Raw genomic sequence first — 18705 nt, forward strand, 5'->3', positions numbered from 1 at the left:
GCTGCTTCGGCGCCGCGACAGCGCCGGCCGCACACCCGCAGCTGAACCTGACGCCCGCCGTCTCCAACGGTGCCATCTTCTAGAACACGCGCGCCTCATCTTGGCCCTCCGCTGGCCTCGGAGCAATCTGCCTGTCGCAAGAACGGAGCACACACACGTCCTCGACGCTGCAGCAGCTGCCCTGCGGGTCCCGGGTTCGTCAGTGGCCAGGGTTCGGAATGTGCCCTTGGGACGGCTTGTGAACTGGCCCACCACGAAGGATGGATCCCCACGCTGCTCCACTGCCTTCGCCAACCTTCACGCCTGACCCCTGCTTCTTGTCCCCGTCCGTCCTCCAATCGACAGCGATGGGGACCGTGGGCCGTGGCCCTTGCCGAGCCCAGGTAGACGCTACCTGGGGTCTATTTTGGCTTCCTCCAGCCATCCGCCCAAGCCACCGCCTCGGCAGAACCGACCGGCCCTCCCTGGCCCGTCACTGGTACTCGGCGCGCAAAGGACCTTGATGCAGAAGCACCAGGGCCGCCAGCCTGCTAGCAGCCCAGCGGCCAGCAGCAGACGTCAAATCAGGTCCTCGGCAGACGGCGGCCTGGATGGATGATGAGGGGAGGGGTGTGTGTACACGGGCGACATGGAGGCATGTCTCGCCAGGAGCCCTGCCTTGTCAGTCACCTGTTTCCTTTTGCCTCTCCAACGATCTCGTATGCCACCTGCGATTGTCTCGCACATCACCCATCCCACGGCAGTCTCTCCCGTGTCGTCAGAGCTGATCTCGCCCCCAACGCAACCTCGAGACTGCCCCCCGGCCTGCCTGCCATCCAGCAGGGCTGGGCCTATTCTGCTTGTTTTCCCTGGCGCTTCTTCTGCAGACGAAGAGACATGCGCAGCGCCACGATGCATAGATCAGTGAGACGTCGTCAGCGTGTGGCAGCGGGCCTCTGTTACGTTCAGGCTTGGGGTTTCGAGCCCGGCATTGCGACGTACGAAGCAATGTCCTGGGCTCTTCCGCGACTAGTCTCTCCACGCGGACCTGGGTGGATTGTCTGTTTAACGTTGATCTCTCGGAGACGTTCGCTCGGTCTGGGTCCGCTTGTCTCCTTCCAAGACGAGCGGCGTGCGCCCAGGCTGGGCCGGCTCGCGCCTCAAACGGAGGTTCACCACGAGGATTAGTCGTCGTGAATCGGTGTTAGCCATCTGGGCCCAGGATGCGACCTGTCCACTGTCCCTTGTCCAAGGGACCCGTTGCTCCAGCCTAGTTCCCGTTCCTGGATGTTAACACCGGCCGTGTCCCAAAGTCAGATGTATCCGCCCCCGGAGCAGTGCCGGGCCTTTTACCACACACGCCCCTCCACCATCTGCCGTCTTGGGGCTCCATCGGGATACAAGTATACGCCCGCCCGCAACCTCGTCCGCTTTTGCCTCGCTCGCCGTACAGGACCTGGATCACTCGCATCGCCATCCGCTCAGGCCATCTGCTCCATCGACTCGGTCCGTGGAAAGCTAAAAGCCACCAGTGTCACCGTCCAGGGACGACATATAGCAACCCACGCACGTCCTCATCCCCTTTCTCGTGCCCATAAGAAGCAGCGCGGGCCTCAGACGTCCCCTTGATCCAACTTGGCACAGAAGCCCAAACCCTCGGCGCGAGGATATGATCTCATGATGACCACCGCAGCATACCCGGCTACGATGACGGAGTTGAGAGGAGAGCCCGCTCACTCCAGCATTTGGCCCAACTATGGCGGCTCGTCCCATCTGCCGAGCCGGCTGGGAGGCGCCATGGACTCCCCCTTCCACAGTTCGTCGTCGGCGGCCGCTCGTCCTCGAAGCGGCCACGCGCCCATGGATCATCAGGCCTACCGCTACGGGGGCTACTCCCAGGACGAGCCAAGCACCTACGAGCGACACCCGAGCTACTCGAACCTGAAGCGTTCCTTTTCGCAAGCCGAGCCCCCCGCTTACCAGGAGATCGTCCAGGATCTCCGGGACGACGGCTCACGCCTGACTGTCAACCAGGACCACAAGCTGTTGGCATTTAGACGAGCCCAGGACAAGTCGACCGTGGTTGACCATCACGGCCGCGTGCAGCAGATGGATCTGTCCGCACAGCTGCACGGCATGTTCTTTCTGTCGGAGATGCCCGCCAACGCCACCGACGGCTCGACGATGCAGCCCGAACTGACCTGCTACCGTCGCAACCTCTTCCAGATCAGCGGCTCCCTGGTGATGCCGCGAGGACAGCTTTCCGTGCTCAGCGAGTCGAACGAGACGCTTCCCATTACCAGCATGGAGGTTTCCATTTCCGCCATCGAGTCAGTCGACGGCAACAGCGTTCGCCTCATCGTAATCCCTTGGAAGACGCCGCCACCAAACACCCCTGAGATCGCGCAAACGCCGGATCAGGAACCCCCTGCTGTGCCTTTGATACCATTCCAGGATGACGGCGCGGACGCCGACGGAGAATTGGCCGTCTATCCCGTTGGGTGGCGTCGGCTCCAGTTCAGAATGTAGGCGAGGCTTCTCTTCGCCCGTGAGTGACGGCCGCTGACCCTCGAATGTATAGTGCCACGGCGAACAACGGACGCAGAAAGGAACTTCAACAACACTTTGTACTGCACCTGAAGGTCCACGGGACACTTTCTGACGGCAGCAAGGTTGTGCTCACGGAATCGACTACCGCCCCTATCGTCGTGCGAGGACGAAGCCCACGCAACTTCCAGGCACGCAAGGAAATTCCTCTACTAGGTTCCAGCGCCGGCTCACGGGGCCAAGCTTTGGTCGAGACCGGGCTTGGTGTTGTAGCCAGCGCCATGAGCTTGAAGCAGGACAAGGCAAGGAGCATCGATATGCAGGTTCCGCGTTCCTCGTTTACGTTCAGCCCCCCTAAGTCGCAAGCCAGCTCTCTGAGCTCGATGCGGTCTAAGTAGGTCCATTTGCAGACTCGCTTGTCGTCCTTTGCTAATGAACTGGCCTCGCAGCTCCTATCCGTCATGGAGCCAGCAGGTTCCTACGTCAGGGCCAGGCGCCTACCCGTCAACAAGTATCGGAGGCGAACCGTACCCGAAGCTGCCACTCGCAGGCGCGTCCAGCTTCGCCAGCGAGCCTCAGGAGTTGCCGCTGCAGACTTCCTTGGCACCCTCGTTGTCCCTCACGACGGGAGAGCAGCCGCAGTCCTCGCTCCGGTCGCAGTACGCCTATACCAGCTCAGCGCCCAGCGTCACCATGGGCGCGACAGACGGCGCCTTCAACATGCCCCGATATCTAGACGGAAACCCCAGACCGTCTAAGAGCCCCCGCCAGGCGGGTCATCAGTCAGTGCACAGCTCTGGCTCCATCGCAAACACGGACGCTTCGTCCGACTACCGCTATGGCCCTTACCGGACCTCGGCGGCCAGTACAAGCGACGCCTCACATGCGCCTAGCTATACATCCGAGTCGTCAAACTCTACCAACCCTTCGTCTAGAGATTATTATCCCTCGTCGAACAGCTGGACAACGACAGCGGCGGAGCCCAGTTCCAGCCTAGCATACGCAGGCGCAGACGCACGGTCATCGTACTCTTTTTCTCACGAGCCTTACAAGAGCGGAGCGTCCACTATCCCGCCTCTCAAGCATGAGGTGGGCTCGTCGGCCGTTTACGGCAGCGGTCCTCGCGCCGCTTTTGACTCCATGAGCAACTACTCGTGGAGTGCGGCGTAGAGGGAGATTCTAGGCCCCGCGGGTTCATTCGCCGCTCAAGGCCGGCCCGGGCGCCGCGGGATGTCCCGGGCCTAGAATTTCCCATCGCGGCCGTGCGATCCTTGTACAACATTTCTCGCATCTTCGCTCGGTTGCCCTTCTGCAGCGGGATAAATAAGCCCGTACGAGATTTTCTTGACCACGCAGAAGAGCGTCTGGGAATCACCCGGGCGGGACCCCGTCGTCTTTTTGCGGAAGAGAGCGCGACAAATCATACGATGGCGATGGGTCTCAGCAGCGTTTACGTCCCGGCAAAGGAGCAGATCAGTATCGAGGCATTCCGCATGCCAGGCTCCTCTCCGGGCCCCGGCATGTGGCGGGAGGGCCAATAGCAGCGGAACGTATGAATGTGTGGCATCCTGGTCATGGACGGGACGGGGCGGAGTCGATTGGAGCAGACGGGTGGGACGATGCAACCGGTTGCTGCAGGCTTCAGGCTCCGAGACCACCTTTCCCACTTTCTTGGTCGTCCGCGCATCCGCATGGCCCATGGCCGGCAATCAGCCAGTCGTGTGCCGTGTGACGAGTCACGGCCAGGCCGAGCGAAGTGCCCGAGCTTGGACTGACCGGGGAAGCCGAGCATCGATACCCGGCATTGAGCGGGCCGTGGGGACGTGAGTCCTTCATCTTGGCATGACGCGCATGCAAGCAGTCGTTACAAGTATGAGGGTGGCCTCTCTGTAACATGTGGACGAGCATGGATGACGAAAGGGCAGCATTATGAGATGGGGCTCTGGCAGGTGCTGCAGCCGGACGACCCGCAACGTCAACGCGGTCTCTCTAGCTGAGACGAATGGTCTCGAGCAGGCGAGCTGCCGGCGGACCTGTGACAGGCCCGAACGAGCGACGGTCCGGGGGGTGGGATTTGTTTTTGAGTTTCTGTCGACAGGACTCGGCGTTGGCATGACATGGACGGCCAGACCAAAGCGGGCCTCCAGGCGCAGGCACTTTGGGCGAGACGCGAACCTCTTTTCCTGGATAAGAAGGATTTCTTTTCGAGGGCGGGCATTTGTCCTGTACGGTGACCACTAGGAGTGTAGGCGAGGCGAGTCGACTTGGGCGGTTTCTTCTCCTGTTGTCTTAGTACTCCTTCATTTGGGCGGGTGGTTTATGTTACGCGATATCCATGTTATACCGGTTGTTTTCTCTAGCTCTGGGATACACTTTTGATTTGACTGTAGTTGTTTCCTAAATGGCGGGTGTGCATACTGCTGTGATGTTTGATTTTTGAATTCACATGCAAGTGAAGCCCGTGACGTTCGTCGGTGGCATCGAGTCCATTCCCGTCACAGCCCGCACTCAGTACCGCTGCCGGAGGGGGTTCGTTGGCTGGTAGCGTGCTCGCTGGCGGCCACAGCCGGTGGGCCTGAGCTCGGTACCTGGACGGCCCGCAAAGTCTGGCGTCGAGGTAGGTACCTCCCCACGCACGCGCATAAGTCCACGCCCGATAAGATAAGGCCAGTTGCGGAGCCAAATTCTTTGGACAAGGACAGCGCTTGGATGAGAGCCTTCATCGCCTCATTCTTCTCGCATCACATTTCGATATCAAACGTGGCTGTGAAACGATTCCACGGGCCGACACATTGACTTCGCGGGGCGCCAAAACGCATTGCATTGTTTCTTGAAGCTTGCCTCGCGGCGGTGAGGCAGTCATGTTCGAGGTGCCTCAGGCCAAGAGGTTCGACACCCAGCGGAGAGTGCTGCCAACCCATCCGTCGACTCGCCGCTGACATGACTACAGAGTCCGACGGGAGGATCTCAACGGCTCAGGAGACTCGGACTGGAGCGGCAGCGACGGCGATGAGGTTGACGCCGAGTTGCAGGCTCGTCTGAACGCCCAGATTGCGCGGTCACTCGGGCTCGACGTGGGTGCACCCAGCGCAGCAGACCGGCCCGCCGCAGACCCTAAACCGCCATCCTCTGGTTCAAAAAAAGAGGAGAAAGGCCGCCAAACCGAGACCCACGATGAGGTTGATGGGGACGAGGACGCCGACCTGGGCGAGTTCGAGTTCAAGCTTTTCAGCACATCGACGGCCGCGGCGCCCAAGGTCGTGCTGGAGGACCAGGCCGCCAACCAGGGCGACGGCGACATCATCCGCAAGAGAACAGCGCAGTACTACCTCGTCACGGACATCCCGCCAGAGCTCAGGAAAGAGTACGAGTACGCCGCTGTGAGTGGCGAGGACGTGCTTGCGCGCTCCCAACAGAGATCGTGGGGTCTCGAGATGCCCTGGAAAGTGACCAGGATCGTCACGACACGCAAAGCTGGCGACATCAAAAGCGCGAAGGCGGGAGCCGGCAAGTCACGCAAAATAGGCGACGATGGCGACGGCAACGACGAGGAGCAGAGGCGGAGGAAACGACCGGGAAAGAAGGCGCGCATCATCCACAGGATGAAGGAGAGGGCGAAGAAGGAGAAGCAGGAGGCGGCGAAGAAGCAGCTGGCGGACAAGGAGGAGCACCTCAAGGACAAGAAGAAGAGGCTCAACAGGCTCAAGAAGCTGAGGAGGAGGGCCAAGGAGAAGGAGAAGAAGCAGGGTGCTGGCGGGGCCGACGGCGGCGACGGGTCGGACTCGGATGATGGATCTGAGTGAGATGGTAATGAGAGGGTTTCGGAGCTCCTTTTCTCTCACGCAAGCGGGCGTTTCTAGAAGCAATTGGACTTGAATTTGCAATGACGATTATCATTCTTGCCGCGAACGCCTTCCTGCTCGTGCTCTCGTAGATCGAGCTCTGGCTCCTGGACCCCTGACGGATGGCGCGGCTATTGCTGCGAGTGGGGGTTTGAGGTTCACTCAAGCAGCTGGCGGTGGACCGCCAGCCAATTAGCGGCGGCCGTTACCACCTCCACCGCCAACGGGCCTGGGAGCTCTCCAGGGCTGTCCATCCAGCTCTGCACCTCACAGACGCCGAAACGCGGACCCCTCCACCACACCCAGGCGACGACGACACGCGACAACTGCCGCGCCGCGTTGGACCGACCACGACGAACCCCCGAACTCCGTCTACATTCTCGAGACGCGCGGCCGTCAATGGAGTAGAGCGACATCGACGGCACCCATCGTCCCAGCTGGCGCGCTCATGATGTGCCACGGGGGACGAAGCTACTCTCACCACCACCACCATCGCAGCCTCACCTCCCCCTCCTCCTTCACCACGACGACGGAACGACAACGACCGGCACGATGAACAGCCTGTGGCCCTCGAGGGCAGCAGCTGGCCAGGACGGTGCGGCGGACCCCGCTAAGCCGACCGGCGATGTCGCCGATACGGGCCAGGTGGTGGCCGAGCAGCAGCAGCAGCCGCAGCAGCAGGTCGACAAGCCGCCCGTCCCCGCGCCGCCGACACGGCCCGGCCTGCCACGGAATGCCATGCAGCCCAGCCTGCCGCCGCAGCAGGGCGCCGGGCGAGGCAGAGGCCAGCTCTCTCAGCAACAACAGCAGCAGCTACAGCAAGGCCAGCAACAAGGCCCCGAGCCGACCGACTCCCTGTCCCTGCTGCAGCTGCGCCGCATCGTCGCCGAGGTGAACCGCGCCGAGCCCGTGGCGTACGACTTTGTCTACTCGGACATGGGCCCGCACGCCGAGGAGATTGACGAGTGGTTCGTGTACCAGTTCTGGCAGTGGGTACGACTCAACGCCGCGCAAAAGGCGTTTGAGTGGCACTGGAACAGCACCGAGGCGGGCGACGGCGGGAACGGCAACAGCAATGGGGGCGGCGGCTCTGGCGGAGACGGCGAAGGCGCCGCGAGGGAGACGCTGGCGTGGGACGACGCGGACCACGGGACGCGCGCGCGCTTCGTGCAGGCGGCCATTGCGGGCGTGCAGTCCAACGACGCGGCACTCCGGTCTGCGTCCATCGGCAAGCTGGTGTACCTCGTGCTGGGTCGGTGGGGAGACACGGCGACGCCAAACGCGACGGCGGGAGAGGGGCGTTCTATTGCGAGCATATCGCAGCTGCAGGCCATCAAGGCGGGCGTCGAGTGCCTGGCCTCGCTTGAGGGGCTCCCCGTCGTTTGGGGGGCGCTTCGCAACTGCTTCGAGATGCATTGGTAAGTATCAAGAAATCGTCAAACTTCGATGTGTACGGAGTTTTCGCTAACTAGTGCAGGTCTGGGGACATTCAGCAGCAGGCCAGCCCCCAGGAGGCGCAGGATGAGCTGATGAACCTCATGACCATCATGTACATTGCCATTCAGGAGGCTCTCAGCGACCCAGAGGACATGTCTTCGTCATACAACAAGCTCCGTATGTCTCGGATCCCCCCCCCCCCCCTCTCCTCTCGACAGGTTTGCGCGGACTGCACTAACTGTCACAAAGTCGAGTTGAACCCATCGTTGGTGGATTTCATGCTCACCGCAACCTCGAAGCTCCGATGGGACGAGCAAAGTACGATGCCTCACATGCAGGTAATGACCATCCCATTCACAGCCATCTATACTTCGCCGCTGACGGAGACAGATTTTCCTGCTGTTTTGGAAATCCATCCTGCTCGTCTTCGGCGGGACCAAGGAGCTTGAGCAGGTCAAGATGGCCACCAGCGAGATGACGAGCGAAAACAGCGACAAGGAGACCATCACAGCGTCGCCCATAGACTACCACGCCTTTCGCCAGGAAATTACGTCAAAGTATCCAGCCTACGTCCCTCCACAGCCGTTGATACCCCTCGAGGCAGATAACAACTCCCTCCTCCCACCCCTGCCGCACCAATCAGCCAGGAATAACGCCTCGAACGGCATACTTCCAGCGCCAGCCCACGCCCAAGGTGGCGGGGCCTCCATCCTGCATCAGCCCGTCCACATTGCCACGCCCGCGCCCTCGCCGCCGCCATCTCCTGGCGTAGGCGGAAAGGGAGGCAAGAAGCAAAACTACCAAACCAACCAAAACTTCCCATTCATGTACCCGCCGCTCGACGCTACTAGTAATAGTGCCGGCGGAAAGGGCATGATTGGCATTCACGAGGCTCTCGTGAGCCGACGCTGGGAGGGTAGCGACATCCCAGCATCGATTCTGGAAGCTGGGGAGCTCTTTTCGTCCCGCGTTCGGATGACCCGTGCGACCCGCCAGCTATGGGACGAGCGCGAGCGATTCCTCAAATTCGAGCGCGGATGGGAGGTTGAGGACGATGATGACGAGATCGAGGGCCTCAGCCTCGACGAGCTGTCGCTGGAAGAGAGGGAGGTTCTCAAGGGACTCAAGGAAGAGGAGAGGAAGGAGAGGGCGCATCCCCCAGACGAGGAAGTGGACTTTGGCCCCCATCCGGATCGGCTGAGTGAGAGGGACAGGCAAAGACTTGTCGCCGTCGAAAAGTTCTACGTAAGTTCCTCGTTGGTGGTTCGTCTTTCTGGTGGCTGACAGCCCGCTGCAGAAAGAAGCGCTCCCCCATCTTCAGTCACTCGTGATTGTACTTTTGCGGCCAATCCTCGTCAACGTCACGGCCATTGTGACGCAGCAGCAGTCGGCGCAAGTACCCAACGGCATGGCTGGTCGGGGAGCCAACCCCGGCTTAAACGGCGGTCACGCCGCGCAGAGGTCTCCCGAGGCGGCTGGCCAGATCCCGCATGCCGAGGAGCCCGAGCCGTCTCCCGAGGAGATTGACGCGGCGAGGACAAGAGAGATTACGTCCAAGGCGATGACCGCAATTCTCTTGTTGTTGCTCAAGTGGCTGAGGGTGTCTCGTAAGTGTTCTATCGTGCCGCAGTGGCGGTGCGTGAGCTAACGATAACTAGATGTACTCAAGTTCGAATACCTAACGCAGCTTCTGCTGGACTCTAACTATGTCCCGCTAGTGCTCAAGTTATTTGCGCACCAGGACATTCAGCAGGTTGTCGACAGCAAGATGGACCGCGTCGAAAACAGGTTGGTGTCCAACATTTGTTCCGTGACCGTGGCCGGTGGCTGACTTTGATAGCTTCTTTCAATTCTGCAACCTGCGATCCAAGTTCAAGGATAAGGTCGAGAGCGACATCGAGGGCGAGGAAGATGAGGAAGAGGCAGAGGCAGAGGCAGAGCATGAGGGCAACGAGCCGCGCCCCGGAGAGGAAAGCGATGATAGCGCAGCGCCGCCCCCTATCAAGCGGAGGCGATCCCCCGAAGAGGGGAACAAAGAGGCGCCGGGAGAAGAGGAGGAGGAGGATGAAGGCGCCGGCAGCGATGACCAAGCCTCGACCAGGCCGGAGGTGGACGAGCTCGGCTACCCCGTCAACCCGCTGCCGGCAGAGCCCATCACCGACTTTTCGCGGCGCAACTTCTTCTCGCTCATCAACTACCTGCGGGTGATGCAAAAGATGTGCAAGAACAAGGCGCACCGCAACCTGCTGCTGGTGCAGTACAAGTCGTCGACGATCCTGCGCAAGTCGCTGCGCGTGCCGCAGGAGGAGCTGCGGCTGTACACGCTCAAGCTCTTCAAGAACCAGGTGCCGTACTGCGGGCGCAAGTGGCGGCAGAGCAACATGCGCGTCATCACGGCCGTGTACCTGCACTGCCGGCCGGAGCTGCGCGACGAGTGGCTCGCGGGCAGCGACGTCGACGCCGAGGTCGAGGGCGCGCTGCCGCAGGAGCAGGCCCTGCGCAGCCTCACGCACTGGCGCAACGTCCGCCGCTACCCGGACAAGATTGCGCCCGAGATACGCGTCGCCATGCGCGAGGAGCAGGACTTTTTCACGCGCGAGCTCGAGAGGCTCGACGTCAACTGGCCCGACATGGGCAGCAACGACGGCATGAGCGAGATGGACCACGTCGAGGGGTGGCCGTCGTAGGAGGGTGGAGGGTGAACCGGGAGGGGGCATGGCATATATCCTTACGAATAGACAAGCGCGCATAGAGTGGAATGAGTGAAACAATGAGAACTGCTCCCAATAGTACAAAGCTGGCTATGACAGTGGTGCACCGTGTTTTCCAACTTCTTCCGGGACCAATTCTTGATATTGCTATTCAGAGTCTTTGAGCATGATACATACATATACTATTAGCATTACGGGCGCCTCTGCAACGCCGCTTTTTTACGTCGTCCACTAATCGCAGGTCAGGGTTCCCCAAAGCAACCCCGGATGGCATCAGGGCGACTTCATCGCCAGCCACGTCTCGCCGTATAAGACGAGGGGTATCACAGGGCCATTCCATTTCTCGCAGCACCGTTATCGTACAACTGACTGACTGCCTCGCAGGGAGGGGAGCGGCGGCGGCGTCTACTAGCGGTCATACACGCCATCTCCGTAGCGATAGTTGGCAGGCAGCTCGTTGATCTGCGGCTGCGCGTGCCAGGCACCGCCCGTCGTGGGCTGCTGCTGGTAGCCACCCGTCTGCGCCGGGGGGGCAGGCGAGTAGCTCGTCGTCTGCGGGACAGAAGCATAACCGCCAGCGGAAGGCGTGGTGCTCGGGTACCCGTAGCCCGTCTCCTGCTTGGCGTAGTCGGCGCTCGCGCCGCGGCCGTCGTGCCCGTAGTAGGCCGTGTTCTCGGTGCCGTAGCTCTGGCGCGCCGCGGCGGGGTCGAGCTGACCCGGGTGCGTGTGCTCGGGCAGGGCGTTGGCGTCGTCGGCGGCGGCGGGCGCGTTCTTGTTGCGGCGGAAGCGGCCGAAGAAGCCGCCGCCCGCGCCGGCGGTGCTGGCGGTCCGCTTGGTGCCGTAGCCGGAGGTGTAGTTGTTGGTCGGGCCGGGGCCGAAGCGCTTCTCCTTGCGGTGGTGACGGACGAGGGCGATTTCCATGAGGATGGAGAAGACGAAGAAGAAGCTGGGGCGGGAGGGCATTAGTACGCAAATCTCCACGGAGGAAGAGGCTTGGAGGAGTGAAGGAGAGTCCGACTTACATGATGATGATGGAGACGGCTAGACACGCCGTCTGCAGGCGACACGCGGTGCGGAAACTCGGCAGCGCAGTGAACCCACCCGTCCGGCCCTCCGCAATAGCACCGGCCTCGCCACGCCCAAACGGCGTGTCGAGGTACCCATTGCACGAGGTGGCGCCATTGCGGTTCGCGACGGCAACGTAGATGAAAGCGCCGATGAAGCAGATGTCGAGGATTATGGCGATGAGCGAGGTGAGGAAGAAGCCGGCGAGGCAGCAGAGCAGCAGCAGGGCGGCGATGGTGTAGAGGACGGCGGCGCCCGAGATGCCCTCGACGGCCTTGACCGACGTGGCGATGGGCAGGTCGTGGTTGGAGAGGGTGGCGAGGAAGTAGGAGAAGACGCCGAGGACGAGGGCGGCGCAGCAGAACTGCACGCCGCGGAGGAACCACTGGATGCCCTTGAGGGCGAGGCCCGATCCGGCGCCCATGGTGGTGAGGATTTGTTTTGCTACTGCCTTTGTTGTTCTTGTTCTTTCCTTTTGCGATCCTGACTTCGCCGCGTACGAAAGAGTAGGTGACGACGAGTCGGCGGGGGTGCGATATCAATGAAGGCGGAGGAGCAGTCACTGGGGACGGAGATGGGGCTCGAATCGAGTTCGAGATTATAGGGTCAAGGAATGTAGAGGTTCAAAGTCAGGGGCCAGTCCCGGGATTTCAAGAAGAAGAAAAGATCAAGGGCAGATGTGCACCTGCCTGCAGTCAGTCTATTCAACTACCGACAGGAAGCATTACGTCGTCCATGGGTGGGTGGGCGGCGGATGGGACCCGTGGGCTCGGGAGGCCCCTCACGTTCGCCTATTCCGGGTGTGCGAATCGAGAAATGCCCGCTTCAGCTGGGGCGCCCCCAGCCAACGGCAGCTTGCCAGTCGACAGCGCAGCGCAGCCAAGAGGTGGGAATCATGGCGTTTCATCGTCGGGGCAGCGAGAAAGAGAGTTTGCGCGTTGATGACGAGGAAGGGTCACGCTGTGGGTGCGTGTGTGTGTGGCTGGTGGGGTTGGCGATGAGGTCACTCGTCCGTCAACCCCACGACGGCGCACGTGATTGGGCAAAAGGGGGGCAGTCGGCGGTCCACCTCCACCCTGTCAAGTGAGACACAGCCACACGGCGCCCCCAGAAGCCGGTCCGCAGAGTGGCTTGACGCGGGCCAGGCCAGCTGATGTGAGAAACCTGGAAGCAGTGAGTGGCTCAGTTGCTCCCGTCGGGCGGGCCTGGATTGTGGCGCGGGCGGGCTTAGTAGGAGGACGGAAAGAAGGCCCGGATTCGAATTTATGGCACTTGCTGCACTGCACGGCTCGCTGGACAGCCACTCCCCTCCTCCTGCAGACAGATTTGGCCTGCCCTGACCTGACCGACGCCGCACAGCAGCGTAACACAATGCCGATCGTTGATCTGCTGATCAGAGTTTCTTTCTGGAGCCCCGGCCAGGACCAGGACCAGGCGGAGGCGGCCCAATCCACCAATTCGAGTACGATTTTCCGTCTCCGAGCTTGACGAGGGAGGTCGCGTCACGGTCCGGCGACCAACTTCGAAACGAAGCTCGACCCGCATGATGTCAGTTCAAGTCTACAGTCAGTCTTCGATGCTGTCCACTCGGCGGGCCACGGCTCCACGATTGACTTTCCTCGCTCCGCTGCCCGCTCCACAGCGAGTCAATGTTGGTGGAGCTGCCACCTCGAAGGTGGTCGTCCGTCATCCAGGCCCCAGTTGCCCGGCCGGGTTGATGCAGAAAGGAGAGTTGGTCAAAGCTCCCCCTTCCCCAGTGGCTTGCAGCGGCGGCGGCGGCGGCATTCTGCAGACACACAAGGGCAGCACAAGACAGGAGAGCCGTTCGCGTGGTACACGTGGCTCGCTCGTGCGACTCGCCCAACCCGCAGGCGGGCGCCGCGGCTCGTGCAATGCAGGCAGCGCTGAGAGCCAACAACGCCTGCGGGAGAGGTGTAAGTGGCGAGACGCAGATGGACCTGTCCCTGAGGCAAGGCTATCAACGGGAGCCGACATCCCGTTGCGGGCGGCGGGCGAATCGTTAAATCGCCGACGCGAGGGATGGCCCTCGGCCGACAAACTCGCTTTTGCAGGCCGCAGGCCCTGAACGCGGGGAGGCGAGTATGTGCGCATCGGAATAGGAACGTTAAAAAGTTCCTCAATATTTCCGCTACCCATGGCACGCTTGATGCTACGTCGAGGGCAGCATGACCAGGTCAATTGCAGGACCGAGAAGCCGTGCTGCCACGTCTCGACCTCTGCGCCAAGGCTGATGCCTCTCTGCGAGTCCTCGGCTATGGCTTCAACAGGGGCAACATGGTCAGGCACCTGCATGGTGGGAGCGGCACGATGCATCCGGAAGCCAAACTATCGCCTCTTCTGCCATGTCGCGGCCCAGTCGAGAACGGCGTCGGTGTTACATCGCACGGCAGCCGTTCCTCGACGACAGCCAGAATCCAAAAGGTCGAGGGTGGTTGACTTCGGAAGCATGAGCCGGCCGGTTCTTCTTTACCCGCCACCCGGCCGAAGCGCCCGGGCGTGACATGGGTTTTGATGGGTTCTGGCAAGTGGCATGAGCGGGCTGACGAGGCCCTGGACGTTCGCGCCTCCATCCTTGCCGTCTTGGGGTTCGTATCGGCGGCTGACCTGCAGGTCATTATCGAGGACCCTTGATGATTGGGCGACCGCAAGGGTTTGCAAATGCGGCGTCTCTGGGTGGTGGACGGCAGCCCCTTCATCAGGGACCTCAGGTCAGCTGCTTGGCGACGACAACGGTGTGGTTGTCCTGGCGGCTTGTGGCCCGTCTGCAACGAGAAAGCTTATCGGGCCCAGACGTTGGGGAGACAACTTGGGGACAAGATGGGTGGGCGCCACGAATTGATTAATGAAGCGCGAGTCAACAACACCAAGGGCACAGACACCAGGCAATCACTCTCTTGACTGCGAAGTTCGAACGGCCCGGGGCCCCGGTCCCAATACCAAGGACAACCTGGAGAGGGCAGCGCGCCCAGATCGCCCCCCGGTAGACCGACAGGCGGTTACAACGCTGAGATGCAACGAGAAGCTGCAAATATCTCGGCCGCAATTGGCGTGCAGAGTCTCGGCGGGACTATTGATGCGCGCTGCGGAAGCAGACGGAGGACCGGGTGGAAGAGGACGACGAGAGAGCCATCCAATCTGTCGTTCCATCCGCCCACGGGACCGGACGCGTCGCAGTTGCATGCAGACGACGACGACGCCGAGGACGATGCAGCAACCCGCAGAAGCGAGCTCGCCAGGCGGCGGACATGGCAAAGGCGGCTCGACAGGGGTCCCGCCTCGGGACTGCGGCTGAGCGCGATGCGAGGAACCAGGCACTTCGAGCCTGACCCCTGAAAGGAAGCTAACGCACGCCTCGCTCGACTGCCAGCGAAGGAAAGAAAAAAAAATACGAGGCCACCAGAGACTGGCGGAGAGAGGTCAGAGATTGGAGAGATGCGCCATCCGCCGCTCCCTCATCAGCTGCCCAGACCGGCGGCCCCAGCCCAACATGGCGCCAGCACCCGGGCCAGCAGAATTGCTTTGCCCTCCCCTCCGACTTGGGCTGCCGCTGCTCCATGCATGCATGCACGTTGCAACCCGCAACCACAAGGGGCCGTGTCATCGGCCACTCGGGCGCTCCACCATGCCCTGCAGCCGTGGCGGACGGCGGCATCTTGGCCGCCCGTAAGCGAACCGGCGAGCGTCCGACGATGCGCCTCACCGGGCCGGGCGCTGCACGCCAGTCTAGTCCCATGCGACCACCATGGTGTTGTGTTGTAGTTATCCGCGTTGTCGACTTGGCTTGTTCCTCCTTAAAGTCCTGTCGTCGTCCACGCCCTCGTCGCTCGTTTTCTGTTTGTCCGTAGCGCGGTATCGTCTTTGCGCGTCGTGACTTACACGAGGCGGACCGTTGGCATCTCGACGGAGAGTGCGCTCACCACGGTCGCTTTTGCTCGATAGTCTGCGTCTCTGGTCATCGTCGTCACAGTCGCTATCTCTCTCTCTCTCTCTCTCAGCCATCATGCGGTCGTCATCGCCCGCGTCGCTGGTGCTGGCCCTCGGCCTCGCCGGCCGGGCGCTCGCCGACCCGACCTGGCCGTCGCCCATCGACGAGCTCGAGGAAATCATGTTCCAGCTCACGTCGTTCCGCGCGCGCAAGTTCGCCGACACGGTCAGCCCGTGTACCAACGAGGCCTCGGGCCCGGGCCGGCAGAACGCGGCCGAGTGGCTCCGGACCGCCTTCCACGACATGTCGACGGCCAACACCTTCTTCAAGACGGGCGGCCTGGACGGCTCGCTGCAGTACGAGCTGGACAACGGCGAGAACACGGGGCCCGGCCACAAGACGACGCTGCAGTTCATGGCCCCCTTTGTCTCGCCTCGGTCGAGCTTGTCGGACCTCATCGCGCTCGGCGTCTACACGTCGGTGCGCTCCTGCGGCGGGCCAGCCGTGCCGTTCCGCGCCGGCCGCAAGGACGCCACCGAGAAGGGCGCGACGGGCGTGCCGCAGCCGCAGAACTCGGTCGTCACCTTCCAGCAGCAGTTTGAGCGCATGGGCTTCACCACCGAGGAGATGATCCAGGTCACGGCCTGCGGCCACACCATCGGCGGCGTCCACAAGGACGAGTTCCCCGACCTGATGCCCCCCAACGCGCCCGCCAACGGCGAGGTGCCCCTGGACTCGACCGTCGCCGTGTTCGACAACAAGGTCGTCACCGAGTATCTGTCGGGCAACACGACCAACCCGCTCGTCGTCGGCCCCTCGGTCGCCATCAACAAGAACTCCGACTTCAAGGTCTTCAACGCTGACAGCAACAAGACCATGACCACCATGACGGACAACGACAAGTTCAAGGACATTTGCAAGGTGGTCCTCCAGAAGATGATTGATGTTGTGCCGCCGGGTGTCACGCTCACGGATCCCATCGTGCCCTACACCGTCAAGCCCGTCAATCTGCAGCTCACCCTCGCCCAGGGCGGCACCATGCTCTCCCTGACAGGCTACATCCGCGTCAAGACCACCGGCCTGCCCGACGGGAGCGTCAAGAGCATCACCATCACTTACAAGGACCGCAAGGGCTCGGCCGACTGCGGCTCCAGCTCCTGCGCCATCACCAGCAGCCTGCAGGGCGTGGGACAGGGCTTCGACGACACGTTTGCCTTCTTCCCCATCTCAGCCACCATCCCCGCTGCGTCAGGCATTTCTTCCTTTACCGTCACGGTCAACGATAAGACGTACGACAACAACGGCAAGGGGTACCCGCTCCAGGACGACATCATCTTCCAGGCGCCTCAAAGCTGCGTGACGGGCAACGCGGGCGCCGTCACCCTGGTCGCCGCCGTGCGCAACGACGTTGCCGCCAGCAACGGCGCGCAGGCGACAGTGTACTACAAGGAGCCGCAGACGGGCAGCCCCGTGCCGCTGCAGAAGAGCGCCGCCGTGCAGCTCAAGAAGGGAAACTGCGTCGGCAAGTACACGCTGTTCACGTCCGACTACACCATCCAGGGCGGCCTGCCGTACCAGTCGCACGTCGACGTCACGGCCGGCACGCAGACCGACGGCTTCAAGAGCCTCACTGACATCGGCGGGACGTGCCGACCGTTTGACAACCCGGCGCCCTGCGACGGGGGGGAGCCGCCTGTCAGCTCGACCACCACTACCACGACTACTGATACCACAACCACGACTACCACTACCTCGGATGGCGGCTCGACCACCACGACGAGCACCACGGCGGCTCCGACTGAGACGTTGCATCACCGCGACGCCGTCGGCGGGTACAAGATGGTGTCTTGCTGGACCGAAGGCACGGGGGCGCGGGCTCTCACGGGCAACTCGTTTGCCAACGACTCGATGACTCTCGAAAAGTGCATGAACTACTGCAGCGCCTACGTGTACTGGGGTACCGAGTACGGACGCGAGTGTGAGTACACAGAGGACATGGCCCCCTTGACATTGACTGACAGATCGCGGCACAGGCTACTGCGGCAACTCTCTCGACGGTTCCAGCAAGGCGGCCCCTCTGGCAGACTGCAACATGCCATGCGGCGGCGACGCCAGCCAGTACTGCGGCGCGGGCAGCCGTCTGGAGCTCTACTCAACGACGAGCGCGCCCGTAACGCCCACCCCCACGGCGACGCTCATCCACAAGCCCACCGTCTCGCCCTACACGCTCGTCGGCTGCTGGACCGAAGGCAATGGCAAGCGGGCGCTCGAGCAAAAGGCCACGGCCGCCAACGACATGACCAACGACGCATGCGGCACCTTCTGCAAGGACTTCAAGTACTTCGGCACCGAGTACGGCAGCGAGTGCTACTGCGGCAGCTACCTCGACGAGACGAGCCAGACGGCACCCCTCGCCGACTGCGCCATGCCCTGCGCCGGCGACAAGTACCAGTACTGCGGCGGCAGCAGCCGCCTCGAGCTGTACATGAACCCCAACGCGACGGGCGGGGGTCCCCCGAGCAGCCCGCCGCGGTGGGCGACTTCGTGCTCGTCGGGTGCCAGACCGAGGGCAACGGCACGCGCGCGCTGGCCGACGCCGCGACGGCCGCCGACGACATGACCAACGCCAAGTGCGCCGACTTTTGCAAGGCGTACAAGTTCTTCGGGACCGAGTACGGGCGCGAGTGCTACTGCGGGAACAAGCTCGACGTGTCGAGCAAGGAGGCGCCGCAGAAGGAGTGCGGGATGCTGTGCGGCGGGAGCGCGCAGCAGTTTTGCGGCGCGGCGAACCGCCTGAGCGTGTATACCAAGAAGGAGGTGCCGCCGCCGCCTGCGTCGCCGTCACCAACGCCTTCGCAGCCGGCAGGGCGACGGAGGCATAGGTGGTGATGGACGATGACGACCCTCACTTCATAGGGGCCATTTCTTCTCCTGCATATATATATAATTACCCCCATCCCCTGGCCTCTTGTGATCAAACTTAAAGCCGGTTGCGCGGAATAGCCAGGGGGAGAGAAAGGGGGTGTTCTCACGATTGACGAAAGGACGTTGTTGTTGATGATGGTAATTCTGGGGACGGGGGTGTGTTCGCGTCTACACAGAAGGAGCAGAACGTACTATACAGCAACGTAAATAAACCATCATGGCATTGCATGGCATATACCACTGTGAAGGCCTG

At 62.1% G+C, this 18705-nt stretch overlaps 5 protein-coding genes across 5 annotated transcripts; 4 read left to right on the forward strand and 1 right to left on the reverse strand.

Moving 5' to 3' along the window:
• Nucleotides 1-1776: 1776 nt before the first annotated feature.
• PLICBS_009322 (uncharacterized protein) lies at nt 1777-3696 on the forward strand (the record flags this gene model as incomplete). The annotated part of the gene is made up of 3 exons (XM_018324935.1): nt 1777-2504; nt 2561-2920; nt 2976-3696. 3 exons carry the CDS (start codon nt 1777-1779, stop codon nt 3694-3696), a joined length of 1809 nt encoding a protein of 602 aa, XP_018176329.1.
• A 1691-nt stretch (nt 3697-5387) lies between these two features.
• On the forward strand, nt 5388-6329 carry PLICBS_009323 (uncharacterized protein; the record flags this gene model as incomplete). Its single annotated transcript, XM_018324936.1, has 2 exons — nt 5388-5413; nt 5477-6329. 2 exons carry the CDS (start codon nt 5388-5390, stop codon nt 6327-6329), a joined length of 879 nt encoding a protein of 292 aa, XP_018176330.1.
• Nucleotides 6330-6920: 591 nt separating this feature from the next.
• On the forward strand, nt 6921-10492 carry PLICBS_009324 (uncharacterized protein; the record flags this gene model as incomplete). Its single annotated transcript, XM_018324937.1, has 7 exons — nt 6921-7786; nt 7846-7982; nt 8055-8143; nt 8196-9050; nt 9103-9412; nt 9464-9593; nt 9646-10492. 7 exons carry the CDS (start codon nt 6921-6923, stop codon nt 10490-10492), a joined length of 3234 nt encoding a protein of 1077 aa, XP_018176331.1.
• Nucleotides 10493-10924: 432 nt separating this feature from the next.
• Nucleotides 10925-12005, reverse strand: PLICBS_009325 (uncharacterized protein; the record flags this gene model as incomplete). The annotated part of the gene is made up of 2 exons (XM_018324938.1): nt 10925-11462; nt 11539-12005. 2 exons carry the CDS (start codon nt 12003-12005, stop codon nt 10925-10927), a joined length of 1005 nt encoding a protein of 334 aa, XP_018176332.1.
• Nucleotides 12006-15602: 3597 nt separating this feature from the next.
• PLICBS_009326 (uncharacterized protein) lies at nt 15603-18147 on the forward strand (the record flags this gene model as incomplete). Its single annotated transcript, XM_018324939.2, has 2 exons — nt 15603-17505; nt 17561-18147. 2 exons carry the CDS (start codon nt 15603-15605, stop codon nt 18145-18147), a joined length of 2490 nt encoding a protein of 829 aa, XP_018176333.2.
• Between the last annotated feature and the right edge of the window lie 558 nt (nt 18148-18705).

This window comes from Purpureocillium lilacinum, assembly GCF_023168085.1.
Source record: "Purpureocillium lilacinum CBS 284.36 DNA, scaffold_7, whole genome shotgun sequence".
Classification (NCBI taxonomy): Eukaryota; Fungi; Ascomycota; class Sordariomycetes; order Hypocreales; family Ophiocordycipitaceae; genus Purpureocillium; species Purpureocillium lilacinum.